At 45.7% G+C, this 13337-nt stretch overlaps 1 protein-coding gene across 1 annotated transcript in view; it reads right to left on the reverse strand.

Moving 5' to 3' along the window:
- Pccb (propionyl-CoA carboxylase subunit beta) overlaps window positions 1-13337 on the reverse strand; it is a 56711-nt gene that overhangs the window by 29285 nt on the left and 14089 nt on the right. The window contains exon 6 of the mRNA XM_029481987.1: window positions 4166-4276. Within this exon, the coding sequence (XP_029337847.1) occupies window positions 4166-4276 (111 nt within the window). The remainder of the gene's footprint in view (window positions 1-4165; window positions 4277-13337) is intronic.

The following is a 13337-nucleotide window of genomic DNA, read 5'->3' on the forward strand; positions in this document are numbered from 1 at the left end:
CTCTGTGTAGCCCTGGCTGTCCTGGAACTCACTTTGTAGACCAGGCTGGCCTCGAACTCAGAAATCTGCCTGCCTCTGCCTCCCAAGTACTGGGATTAAAGGCATGAGCCACCACACCCGGCTGGGTCATTATTTCTTATCATGTAAGAGAAAAGGAGAGAGAGGGACCTGGCACACATGCACCATGACACTTGTGCGTGGAGGTCTGAGACAGCTCTGGGTAGTTATTTCTCTGCTTTCACAGGGGTTCTAAGGATCAAACTCAGGCTTGCAAGGCAAGTGGTTTACCCATGGAGCCATCTTGCCAGCCTGGCCCTGAGGCCCTGCTGCTGGGCCTGCAACAAGCACCACTGTGCCCAGTGTAAGCACAAGTGGGTTAGGAAGAACCTAGGCTCTTCCGACAACTACATATGCAGCCATCAAGGATTGCATAAGAAACATCAGTGGGTGCAGAGGAGATCTGAGTAGTCCCGAAGGGTCTCTCCAAAGAGTGTAATAAGCGAGGGAAAGCCAGACAAACCTCAGCTACCAAATCAGCATCACGATGGGCAGATGAGCAGTCACTGCAGAACAGAACAAATTCCTGAAGAAGGCATGGGACACAGTGCATGACTGGTATCTCAATGGAGGATCATCACCACAAATGCCATAGAACGGACCAGGCCTCCCAACCACAAATCTAATCCTAAGGATATGTTGGATAAATGGACACTGGAGGACAAAGTAACTTATCTTATAACCTTGAAAAATGCCAGTAATCAGGACGTGGGCCATAGCTCAGAAGGCATTGCCTCTGCCTAGTGTGCGGAAGGCCATGGGCTCAATCCCCAGCACATATGCCTCAGTACAGGGGACGCCAGGGCCAAGAAGTGGGAGTGGGTGGGTGGGGGAGGGGGGGAGGGTGTGGGGGACTTTTAGGAGAGCATTGGAAATGTAAATGAAATAAATACCGAATAAAAAATTTCAAAAAAAAGAAAAAAGAATAATAATAATCAACACCATGGCCAAGAAACTGTTTGGCTCAAAGGAGATCAAAGATATGTGAACCCCAAAATATATTGTCTTAGTTAGGGTTCTACACTTGATCTTAGCCAAAAGGCTGAGAAGCGATTTAGTTAGGGTTCTACTACTGTGAACAGACACCATGACCAAGGCAACTCTTATAAGGACAACATTTAATTAGGGCTAGCTTATAGGTTCAGAGGTTCAATCTATTATCATCAAGACAGGAGCATGGCAGCATCCAGGCCAGCCTGACTGAGAGTTCTACATCTTGTTCTGAAAACAGCTAAGACTGGCTTCCATGTAGCTAAGACAAAGGTCTTATAGCTCATGCCCACAGTGATATACTTCTTCCAACTAGGCCACACCTCCTCCAACAAGGCCACATCTCCTAATAGTGCCACTCCCTAGGCCGAGCATATATAAACCCTCACATGAATCTTGTACTAAAAAAAAACCTACATGGGACACTACTGGGCTAAGACCCTGGGATGCGGGGTCTAAGTAAACTGTTTCCCACAATATTTGACTCCATAGACCTCGCAAGACTGAAATCAATCACACTGCAGTGACTCTGCACACAGCAGCAGGAACAGAAAATTCACAACATTTAGAAATTAAAACAAAGAATCAATGCATGATGGAGGAATCACAGAAGGAATCAGAAATGATCTTGAGACAGAGGAAAACCAAAACATATCAAGGTTCATGGAGCATACTCACGGTCGAGAGAGGCCATACTGGAAAAAGCCACAAAACAGCTTTACAACTGAAGAATTGGGGGGGCGGGGGGTGCTGGGGGGGATGCTGAGGGGGGGGAACTAAACCTAAAGCCACCCGAAGAAAAGAATCAGAAAAACAGAAAGGAAACTACTACAAACTCAGTAAAACTAAGGAAGGGCTAGTGGCTGAAAACATCAACACAATTAACACGGGTTTTTTTTGTTTTGTCTTGTCTGATTGTTTTTGAGACAGGGACATGGTACATCACATCACCTTGTGCAGTTCAATGCTTTCTCTGCAGAGCAGGCCACTGCTAAAGTTGCAGTAATCCTCCTGTCGCAGCATCCTGAGTTCTGAGGTTACCGTATGAACTACCACAACTAGAAGCTACACTTAAGTCAGTTGCCCATGTTATCTAAAGCAACAAGCAGAGTCAGTGTGTCCCCAAGCTACGCCCCAATGAGGGTGTCAAAAGCAGAAACAGAAAACCCAGCCTAAAACTGACATAGCACCGTCCCAGATCTGCAGATGGCCAAAATAATCAGACAAAAAACAAAGTTTGAGGTCTCACACTTATTAGTATTAGTATTATTAAGTTTTCAAGACAGGTTTTCCCTGTATGGCCCTTGGTTGTCCTGGAATTTGCTCTGTAGACCAGGGTTGAACTCAGAGATCCACCTGCCTCTGCCTCCCAAGCGATGGAATTAAATGTGTGCGTCACAACACCTGGCCCACACTTTTTGATTTCAAAATTTATTCTAGTTTAATGGTAACCAAAACAGTATATGCCAGTGAGGGAGAACAGGCAAATGATCATTCAGTCAGATGATCTCTGACAAGGGTGACTGTGTCACCCAATCAATCAGCTGGCTGAGGTCCTTTTGATCTGCCCAGACAGAAATCATGGCAGGCCAGAAGAAAACTGCTCAAGGGCTGTTGCTTTGCAGTGTCTGTGTCCCTCGGCCTGTGACAGAAGCAAGCTGCAACACAAGGAAGGTAGAAGCAGTAACAGGTGGTACCCCACTGCTACAGCTCTGACGCAGGCTGCAGGTAACAGGGCTCTTAGCTCCAAAAGTGCTCAGCTCCTACGCAGGCTAAAGAAGTTGGTATTCCTTAGCATGTGGCAGCTGGCATTGCAGCCTCGGAGCAGACTGAGGAGGGACTGGGGATTCCTCAGCCTCCCCCCCACCCCCCACCATAGTCAGTGTCAAAGCTCAGTGGCCTCAGGTCACTAAGGTCTCACGACTCTGGAATTCTCCCAGTAAGCAGAGAACACCCACTGGCTCTATAGCAGTTCACACTTCTGCAGCCTCAGCCCTCTGTCCTCCTTACTTCAACTGCCTTTTAAATGTGTGTCTGGGGGTGGGGGGCGGGGCACATGTGTGCAGGTACCCACAGAGGCCTGAAGAGAGGCACTGGAGTCCCTGGACCTGTAGTCACAGCAGTTGTGAGCTACCTGACATGAGGGCCGGGAACCAAGCCGGAATCCTCTGGAAGAGCGCTAACTGCTCTCAACCACTTTAACCACCGAGTTTTCTCACTCACCCTACACCATTAAAAGAATACAAGGAGAAGTTGTTTACTGGGCCTCCTGCTGCAGGAGACAGCCTTTCCCTGTCATGGTATTTGCTGCTGAGGTTTTGAATATTAAAAACAAACAAACAAAACAAAACAAAAAAAACCAGCCTTTCTTTCTATCTTAACTATCGCATTAAGGATAGTTACCTAGAAGTTTAACAAGCTTCCATCCAGAAATAATTTATCACAGCAGGGCAGGGGTGGCTCACACAAAGGTGTCCCAGCACTCAAGAGGCAGAGGCAGGCTGATCTGTGAGTTCCAGGCCAGCTTGGTCTACATGGTAAGCTCCAGGACAGCCAGGCTACATAGTGAGACCCTGGGTGGTGATGGTGCAGACCCTTAATCCAAACAGCCAGGACTACACAGAAAATCCCTGCCTTGAAAAAAAAAAATTAAAATCCATCCTATTAAAGGCAGGTGATATGGTACTGTAGACCTCTCCAACAGAAGCTGAAGATCATGTTTCCCATTAGCATTACAAAAAGGATAGTAAAATAGCACACTGGGTAAAGGCAGAAACACAGGACACCAGGAGCCACTTCCCAATACAACAGACCACACCTGACCCTCCCAAGGGACACCCCCCCCACCCCACCCCCACCCCCGCATTGAAAGGCCATCAGTCTGGGCAAGGGTCAAGTCCTTCGGATTATGGGAAACCATTTGCAATTCAGATCTCAGGTAAGATCTCTGGGCACATAAGCAGCACAGATGCTGAGCCAAAACCTTCCCTCCACTTGCACCGTCTCTTGGCTCCACCAAACACCAATGAGAACTCAGATAAGGAACTAGATGTGGGTCAGGCATTCTGTTTACAGCAGATGAGAGCGACAGGACACCAGCCACAGGCACAGCTCTTACCTTCACCATGAATGTGAAGTCTGTTAGGGCAGGGGAGTAGACGGCCCCACCAGCACACGGGCCCATGATCAGAGAAATCTGTGGGATGACTCCGGACGCTGTGACATTCCTCTGCCAACACAGAGAAACAAAGAATCTGGTTATAGAAGGACTCACAGCTCTCTGCGGGGAGATAAAAGCATTTGCTTCCCCAGAAATCTCCATGCAGGAGGCAAAAGATCCAATCAGGAGAGTGCTTCCAAAATTATGTGTGCAACGTGTCCTCACAACGGAGGAGCCGTTTATGGGTCACTTTCTGAAACAAAGAGTGCTCCCTTGTCTTGGCATCAGTTCCTCACCATGACGTGAGCTATAGGTCCCAGCCACTGTTAAGTCCAGTGGAGAAGCAGCCTGTACCCAGCCTGCTTGTAGCCCTGACCTCTACGTACCCCCTCCACAGAAGCTCCCAGAAGGTGGGAAATGAAGTCACCAAGGCAGGTGCCATTAAGTGGCCTTCATCATCTGCTCATCCTCAGACAAGGCCTGGTAGCTGTGAGAGGAAAGACTACACAGGAGGGTTGTGTGGGCAAAGGTGTTATGAAGAAAGTAAAGCCTCGAGCTCTAGGAAAACAGTTTGAGGCTCAAGGACTATCTCCTCTCTATCTCCAAAAGAAATAAAAGGAGGAGGGGGGGAGGCTAAACACCAAAGAAGATTGAGACACCTGAGAGTCTAGCATTTTTAATTAAGGTTTTCCACCAGTCTAATACCAGCTCCAGGTGTCTCTTGAGGCGAAAGGAAATGATACCAGACAGCAACCCAAATCCTCGAGAAGCAATTAAGATCACGAACAATGGATAACCTGTGATTAAAGACCAAACGCTGGAGGCTGGGAAGACGACCGCTCAGTGGATAACTGCAAACATGAGAACCCAAAGTCAGACAGAGTCACTTGCAGGTCCATGGACCCAGCACTTCTATAGCAAGATGGGAGGCAGAGGCAGGAGAATTCCTACAGGCTAGCGACCTTGGAATACACAGAAGGAATAAAGGATACCATTTCTCAAAACAAGGTGGCAGGCAAGGACCGACAGCTGGGGCTCTTCTGACTCCACAGGTCACCACACACATACATAGCTATACACATACATACACATACATAAAAACATATTGCATAAAACTCTCTTTTCTTAATTTGGGACTGGAGCGATGGCCTGGCAATTAGAAGCATTTATTGTCTTCAGATCACAGTACCTATATGGGGAGACATACAACAGCCTGTGAGTCCAGCTCCTGGGGATCTTCCACAGGCATCTGTACACTACTGGCAGACTCACTCAGATACACACACACTTAAAAGTAATTGTTTAGAAATAAAGAACAAATAAAGTAATAATTATAACACTGTATTTGGGCTCATAACTTGAAACACACATGTGTATACACACATAAACACATGCAATAAACACATACACACAGGCACACACACATACATAAAATTAAGTAAATATACCCAGGTGATAGTGGTACACATCTTTAATTACAGCACTCAAGAGGCAGAGGCAGGTGGATCTGAGTTCGAGGCCAGCCTGGTCTATAGAGCAAGTTCCAAGAAGGCCAGGGCTACACAGAGAAATCTTGTCTCAAAAAACAATAAATGAATAAGTACATATATACATACATACATACATATAATGATTTTTAAAAAGAGATTGTGTTGAGATACTCATTGCAATCTGGAAGCAATTACTGAACATTCAAAAAAGTTACAATGGGGTTGAGATTAATATAAGCAAAATGCAATAATATACATATAGAAAAATATTTATTTAAGCTAAAGGTGATGGTGTGCCCAGCACTTGGGAGACAAAGGCAAGAGGCTAAGAAGTTCTAGGCTAGCCTAGGCTATATAAAACCCTGTCGGGTTTGGGGTGGGAGAAGGAAGAGAAGAAAGAGACAGAGAAGCAACTATTATTTTGTATGCTTACTTATTTTTAATTTTTTAAAGTACAGTTTAAAAAATTAGACAAGCATAGTAGAGCATGCTTATACTCCCAGAATTTTGAAAGCTGGGGCAGAAGATTAGGAGTTTGAAGCCAATGGAGGCAACATAACAAGGGTCTCCCTGCCACCAAAAGAAAGGAAGAAAGAAAGAAAGGAAGGAAGAAAGAGAAAAATTTAAAGTACACTAAAAGTATTTAACATAAGAACTATGGGCTTGGGGTAGGGTTCTCTTGTTGGTATAAAATCACTTTGTTTGTCTTTTTTTTTAGATGGAATCTCACACTATGTAGCCCAGGCTAGTCTCAAACTCATGGGCTCAAGTGATTTCCTGACTAGCTAAAAATGATGGAACACCCCCACCCCCCAAGCACTCAGGCTAACAGGATATAGCCATGAGACATCACAGAAGACAGATGGGACAGCTTTAGGAAACCAGGAAATAACTTCAGCCACAGGACTGTCGGAAGCACCTTTCGGGAAGTCTAGTCGAACCCTTTTGGGATGGAGACAGGAGTAACTGCTGAATTTCACGTGACCCGCTGCTATCTTTCCCCAGCCCGGACAAGCACACCTACAGTGNCTAGCTGGCACCAAAGAGGGGCAACAAAGGCCGCATCCTCNGTAGGGTCATGCTTTTTATTCTGAGGTGCTGAGGATCCAAACTGGGCAACCACTGTGCCTCATCTCCAGCCCGGATGTGTATCGTCACCATTAACTGTGGCTTCTGAAGCGTCAGCTTCGTTCAGTTCTGATGGATTGTTTTCTTATTACGAGGGAGGGAAAAGGATACTTTCCCAACCCTTGCTCTAAACTTCTGAGAACACCTTGTTTGGTTTGTTTGTTTGCTTGCTTGCTTGCTTGCTTGCTTGTTTTGAGACAGTGCTTGCTTGCTTGTTTTGAGACAGGATTTTTCTATGCAAAAGTTCTGGTAATCCTGGAACTCAATTTGTAGACCAGGCTAGCCTTGAATGTAGAGATCCGATTGCCTCGGCCTCCTGAGGGCTGGGATTAAAGGCGTGCACCCCCACACTCTGCCTGTCTAAGAACATCTTTCTCAAATCGTTGATTGAACACTGTGATGGTTAGTATTATCAAACACAGCTCTGAATATTGTAGGAGGCAATATGGGCCTGGCTGGGTTGAGCTGGGAACCCACCGTAAATACAAGCACCATCCCATAGCCCAGCATCCAGGGCTGCAGCATCCTGGGCTGCACTGAAAGACACAACAGAAGGGAGCCATGGAGGAGCGTTCTCATTTCTGTCCCCCCCCCCCCCCGACTGCAGGTAGCACGTGACCAGCCAGCCCCTCCTCCTCACTACGGACCACACCCCAAAACGCGAACCAGAATAAACTCTTTCTAAAGGCACTTCTGTCACAACCCTGAGAAAAATAACACCACAACCACAGAAACAACTAAAATTTAAGAGTTCATATTCAATACACATCTTAAAAAAACAGCTTAGGGGGCTGGTGAGATGGCTCAGTGGGTAAGAGCACCCGACTGCTCTTCCGAAGGTCCAGAGTTCAACTCCCAGCAACCACATGGTGGCTCACAACCATCCGTAACGAGATCTGGCGCCCTCTTCTGGAGTGTCTGAAGACAGCTACAGTGTACTTACATATAATAAATAAATAAATCTTTAAAAAAAAAAAAAAACAGCTTAGAAAAAGTCACAGTTGGATCCCACAGTCAATAAGCAAAGCGGACTGAAGGAGCTCAGTTTGGAAGTTACCAGGAAACCAGGCATGGCGGTGCATGCCTACCACCCAGCTCATGGGAGGCAGAAAGTTCAAAGCCATCTTCAGCTACATAGTGAGATGGAGGCAAGCCTGGGCTACACAAGACCCTGACTCAATGGAGAAAAACAAGAACACCTTACCAGATAGAATACTACAAATTTCCACTATTCATCAACAAATTATGGATCATAAGACACGCAAATGGGAACAGCCATTCACGGAAAAAACACAATCTGAGGGATAACAAACCTGAGGAAGCCCTGTGAGCTTACAGGAGATTCCACTAGGCTCCTCCCAGGGACCTAGCAACAGTTTATGTTATCACCTGCCTCCACCATGTGTGCCAGGTGTGTGTGTGTGTGTGTGTGTGTGTGTGTATCTATGTGTCCCACTCCCATATTCTCTCTCTCCCTCTTCTCTCCTCTGCACCACCCCCTTCTCTGCCCACATGGCTCTGCCCCATCTGTCTGCCTGTCTACATGGCCACTCATCTGCCTCTACCCCTCCTCCAGGTCCTCACTCCTCTCCCTTCCCCAGTCAGCCCCCTTACACCAGATGTGTTGCAGTGTGTGATTTCTCAGGGGCACACCTTGGCATGGGCCCACCAGGCACCCCCTCCCCACATTATATTTCATAACACACACACATTGAAACTATTAGTCACAGATGCGACAGCAGCTCTCCTAAATATGGTTGATGGATGAAATAAAATAATAATAAACGTGGAAAAAGAACTTCAGGAAATCAGGAAAAACACTGAACAAAATAAGAATAACACGAACAGAAATCATAGAAAACAAACAAGCAGAAACTGTGGATGGTAAATGACATGAAATCATTATTCATCAAATGACTGGTAGAAGGTTCGCTGGCAGATTTAATCACAGGAAACAATGGGTCAGGGAACCTGAAGATAAAACCCTGGAAGTTACCATGTTGAGGAAAGAAAAACATGAACAAAGCCTGAGAGACCTGTGGGAAGCCATCAGGGACCAACGTGCATACCACAGGAACCCAGGAGACACAGAAAGGGCCCAGTCAAATACCGGGAGAAATATAACCCCAGACTTCCCAGATTTGACGAAAGACTTGTACAAACGTTCACATTTAAGAAGCTCAACAAACTCTAAAGAAGGATGAACTCAAATGATGTCACACTGTGACCCGTTATAGTCAAACTATGAACCTCCAGCCCAGGAAGGAACAGGGAAGCAGCAGGGCAGAACGGCTCCCCTCTAACAAAGGGATCCCAGGAAGATAAACGGTCAAGCCCAGGGGGCAGCAGAACATAGTTCAAGTACTTGATGAAAAACCTGTCAGCCAAGAATTCAACATCCAACAAAGCCAAACTTCAAGGAAGGAAGAGTAAGACATTTCCAGATAACAGAGGCTGAAGGAAGTCGCTGGCAGCTGAGACATCATACAAGAAACACAGAAGCTTAGGTCTGAAATGAAACGACACTAGACTGCTACAGAAAGCCGTGGGAAAAGAGACACTAGTAAATCCATCTGTCTAGGTAAAGCTTGTGACAAAGCACATTCCTGCGATTGTTCGTACATATGGCTTTTAAATCTGTCAACAGAGTGATCTTCAATGATGTAGACACACAAAAGCACCATGTCCACACACTGTTCATGCTAACTTCCTTTCAACCAGTTAAGATCTTGGTTGTAATTCCCCAGATGACCACTAAGAAAAAGACACTTTAAAATACAGTGAAGGAGGCTTGAAGAGATGATGCCTCAGTGGTTAAGAGCACTGGTTGCTCCTCCAGAGGACCCAAGTTGAATTCCCAGCACCCATGTGACAGTTTGCAACCTTTGTAACTCTAGACCCAAGATATCCAAGATCCTCTTCTGGCCTCTACAGGCATCAGGCACGTAGTTGGTATATAGACACACATGCGGACAAAACACCAATGTGTGTAAAATAAAAATAAAGGTTACGATTTTTTGGGGGGGGGGTCGTTTTTTTTTTTTTTTCTTCCCGAGACAGGGTTTCTCTGTACAGCCCTGGCTGTCCTGGAACTCACTTTGTAGACCAGGCTGGCCTCGAACTCAGAAATCTGCCTGCCTCTGCCTCCTAAGTGCTGGGATTAAAGGCGTGTGCCACCACCGCCTGGCTAAAGTTACAATTTTTGAAAAATAAAAATATGGCGAAAATTGAAGTGAACTAAAATGGTTCAACTCAACTACACACAAAAGTGGGTGGAGCTGTGGCTGGGTATGGTGGGTGGGCTGGTGGGCAGGGCTACGGCTGGGCATGGTGGGTGGGCGTGGTGAGCGGAGCTATAGCTGGGTATGTGGGTGGGCGTGGCAGATGACTATGGCTGGATATGGTGGGAGGGGGTGGTGAGCAGAGCAATGGCAGGGTTTGGCAGGCTGCTTTTCTTGGCCATGGCAGCACATGCTTGTAAGCTCGGCAGACACAGGAGGATTTACAGCCAGACACTGTTAACTACACAGAAAGATTTTTTCATTAAAAAAGGAGGAAGCTGTGGGTAGAGGAGTCCAGAATGCTGTCTCAGGGGATAAACGTGTGCTTGTAGCCAAGGCTAATGCTCAGCTTCCATCCCAGCCTACCTTTAGTGGAAGGAGAGAATTAATTCTCACAAGTTGTTGTCTGACCTTCGTGCATGTATTACAGCACATGTATGGCCACACACACATACAAATATAAAAACTAAAAATAAAAAGCCATAAAAGGGGGCTCTGTGGTTAGGACGCCTGCTGCTCTTCCAGGGAACCAAAGTGCAATTCCAGCACCCAGCTGATGCAGTTCACAGCTGCCTACTAACTCCAGCTTAGGAAGAACTGGTGCCCTCTTCTGGCCTCCAGCGGGCACCTCTACACGTGTGGCATGCACTTGTGCACGCAGGCACATGTAACCGCACATAAAATTTAAAACTTTTTGACAGTTATAACAGAAGAATCCAGGCACCAAAAATCCACCTAAGAGACTAACAGACTGATCTTTTAAAAGATAATGTACATGTTCTCTATAGTTTTACTTTTGACAAAAGGGCACACAAAAAAGTTGAGAATATGAGATTTAAAAAAAAAAAAGTTCCATGAGAGGAAAATATAGAGCCATGGTGGCAATGTTATCAGACAAAGTAACTTTAAAAAGTTATAAAATAGAAAGCTATCATGTATGGGCCAGGCACAGTGGTACATGTCTTTAATCGCAGCACTTGGGAGTGAGTGACACCTCTTCTAATAACAGACAGCAGGTTGATAAGTAAGTAGTAAACTGACCACGATAAAACAATACATAACAAACTTTACAAGTCCATCGAACAGACGACATATTCTCAAGCTGGGCATGGTGGCTCACACCTGAAAGCCCAGCACTTGGGAGACTGAGGTGGGAAGCTAAGTTCAAGGCCTGTCTTAGCTGAATCTGGGACGGGTGAAAGCCCTTGGATAGCAGGTTCAAGGCCCCAGGTAAGGATTCTACCACTACAGAAATGTACACTGTTTGACACACTGAACGGCATGTCACAATGGATGGATTTTTCAGTTTTTCAGTTAAATTTAAATAAAGATGCTTGTTTTTTGTAATGTCAAGGTCAGGGTACGTACAGTGGCACAAGTCTTCAATTCTAGAATGTGGAAGGCAGAGACAGGGAGTTCTCTGTTGAGTTCAAGACTAGCCTAGACCATGCAAGCTCTGGGTCAACACGGAGCTATATTGTGAGACCCAGTTCAAAAGAAGTTTTTAAAAATTTAAACCAAGGTCATGAAGAACAAAGACTACAGAACTGCCCCAAATTAAAGAAAGAAAATAAAGAGGTATGACAATTGGGTTCATTCCAGGTCAGAAACAAAAGTTAAGGAAAGAGGGAGAGGAAAAGGGGAGAGGGAGGGGAGGGGAGGAGAGAGGTAGGAGAGGGGATAGGAGGGGAGGGATAGAAGAAAGAGGACAGGGGAAGAGAAAGAGAAGAGGAGGAAGAGGAGGGGAGGAAAGGAGAGAAGACAAGAGGAGAAAGGGGGACAGGGGAGGAAAAGAGAAGGAAAGGAAGCTATTAAGGGCTTTTATTAAGGCCACTAGATAAAGACTATGAATATTAATAACAGATTGATGTCATGTCTCCTTTTATGTTTATATTCTGGCTAATGTCCCCGGGAAATACACAGTGAAGGACTTAAGAGCTAAAGGAAGCAAAATATCATCAGTTTGCCCCCAAAGGTTTCTAAAGTAACATGCAAATACGTATTGCTAGAGAGAATGGTACATTGAATGGGGGCAGCACATCTGGTTAAAGGGCACAGGACAGGGTTGAAGAGATGGCTCAGTGGGTAAGAGCACTGACTGCTCTTCCAAAGGTCCTGAGTTCAAATCCCAGCAACCACATAGTAACTCACAACCACCTGTAATGGGATCCGATGCCCTCTTCTGCGGTGTCTGAAGACAGCTACATTGTATACTCACTCACATAAAACAAAACAAATCTTTAAAGGGCACAGGGCAGATTTTGGAACACGAGGTCTGAAACTGTATCACAATTAAAAGCAACGAGAAAGTAACAACACAACAGCAATGAATGGCACAGTCCTGTGACAAGCAGGTGTTGCAAACAATTCCGTCAACACCACAGATCTCAAAGTTGCTAAGGCCCAGTTCCTGGAAACAGCAGCAACTGGAGCCCCACCGCTTAAACATCTACCAGATGATATCCCAAAGCCCAGCCATACTCTAAAATGTAGCCGCTTCTCTGGGGGCCTCATTTTTTCCCCTATGCAACGCAGACATGATTTCTAAACCATGAGCCTTGAAGACCTTCCAGACCTCCCTGTACTGGACAAACAACCACAGAACTAATGTTTCCTATGGTGGGTTAGCTTCAGAACTAGGCGAGAAGGATTCAAAGGCATGTTCAGAACATATAAAAGCTGGGTAGCATTTCAAGTAATGTGCATACACTTACAACTTACCGAGGGTCTCACACACACAAGCATACAATGGATCATGAAGGGCAGTGACCAGGGACAAGATATTTGTCATTCTGAAGGGGTGGGATGGATAGCCCTGGGCTGACTAGAAACTGCCTGTCTCCCCTCTCTCTCACCTATCAGACCCCCATCCCCGTCTCCCTCATCAGACATTTCCTATGTCAGATAGTACAGGTGTCTGACATGATGTCCTCCAAGAGTTTCTGATGATGAGATTTGGAAAGATTTCTTTCTTCTTTTTATCCCTGTTTAAACATTGTATAATAAGTAGTCCCTAGTGTTTAAAAAGAGGGCGCTTAAACAAAAAAAAAAAAAAACTTTATTCTAGCAAATCAGTTTACCTTTAACATTCCTTACCATCTCTCTCTTGCTTAAAAAGATAAATGAGATAGATAGATAGATAGATAATAAATAGATAAGAAAAACAGCCCGGTGGTGGTGGCGCACGCCTTTAATCCCAGCACTCGGGAGGCAGAGGCAGGCAGATTTCTG

This window comes from Mus caroli, chromosome 9, assembly GCF_900094665.2.
Source record: "Mus caroli chromosome 9, CAROLI_EIJ_v1.1, whole genome shotgun sequence".
Lineage (NCBI taxonomy): Eukaryota > Metazoa > Chordata > Mammalia > Rodentia > Muridae > Mus > Mus caroli.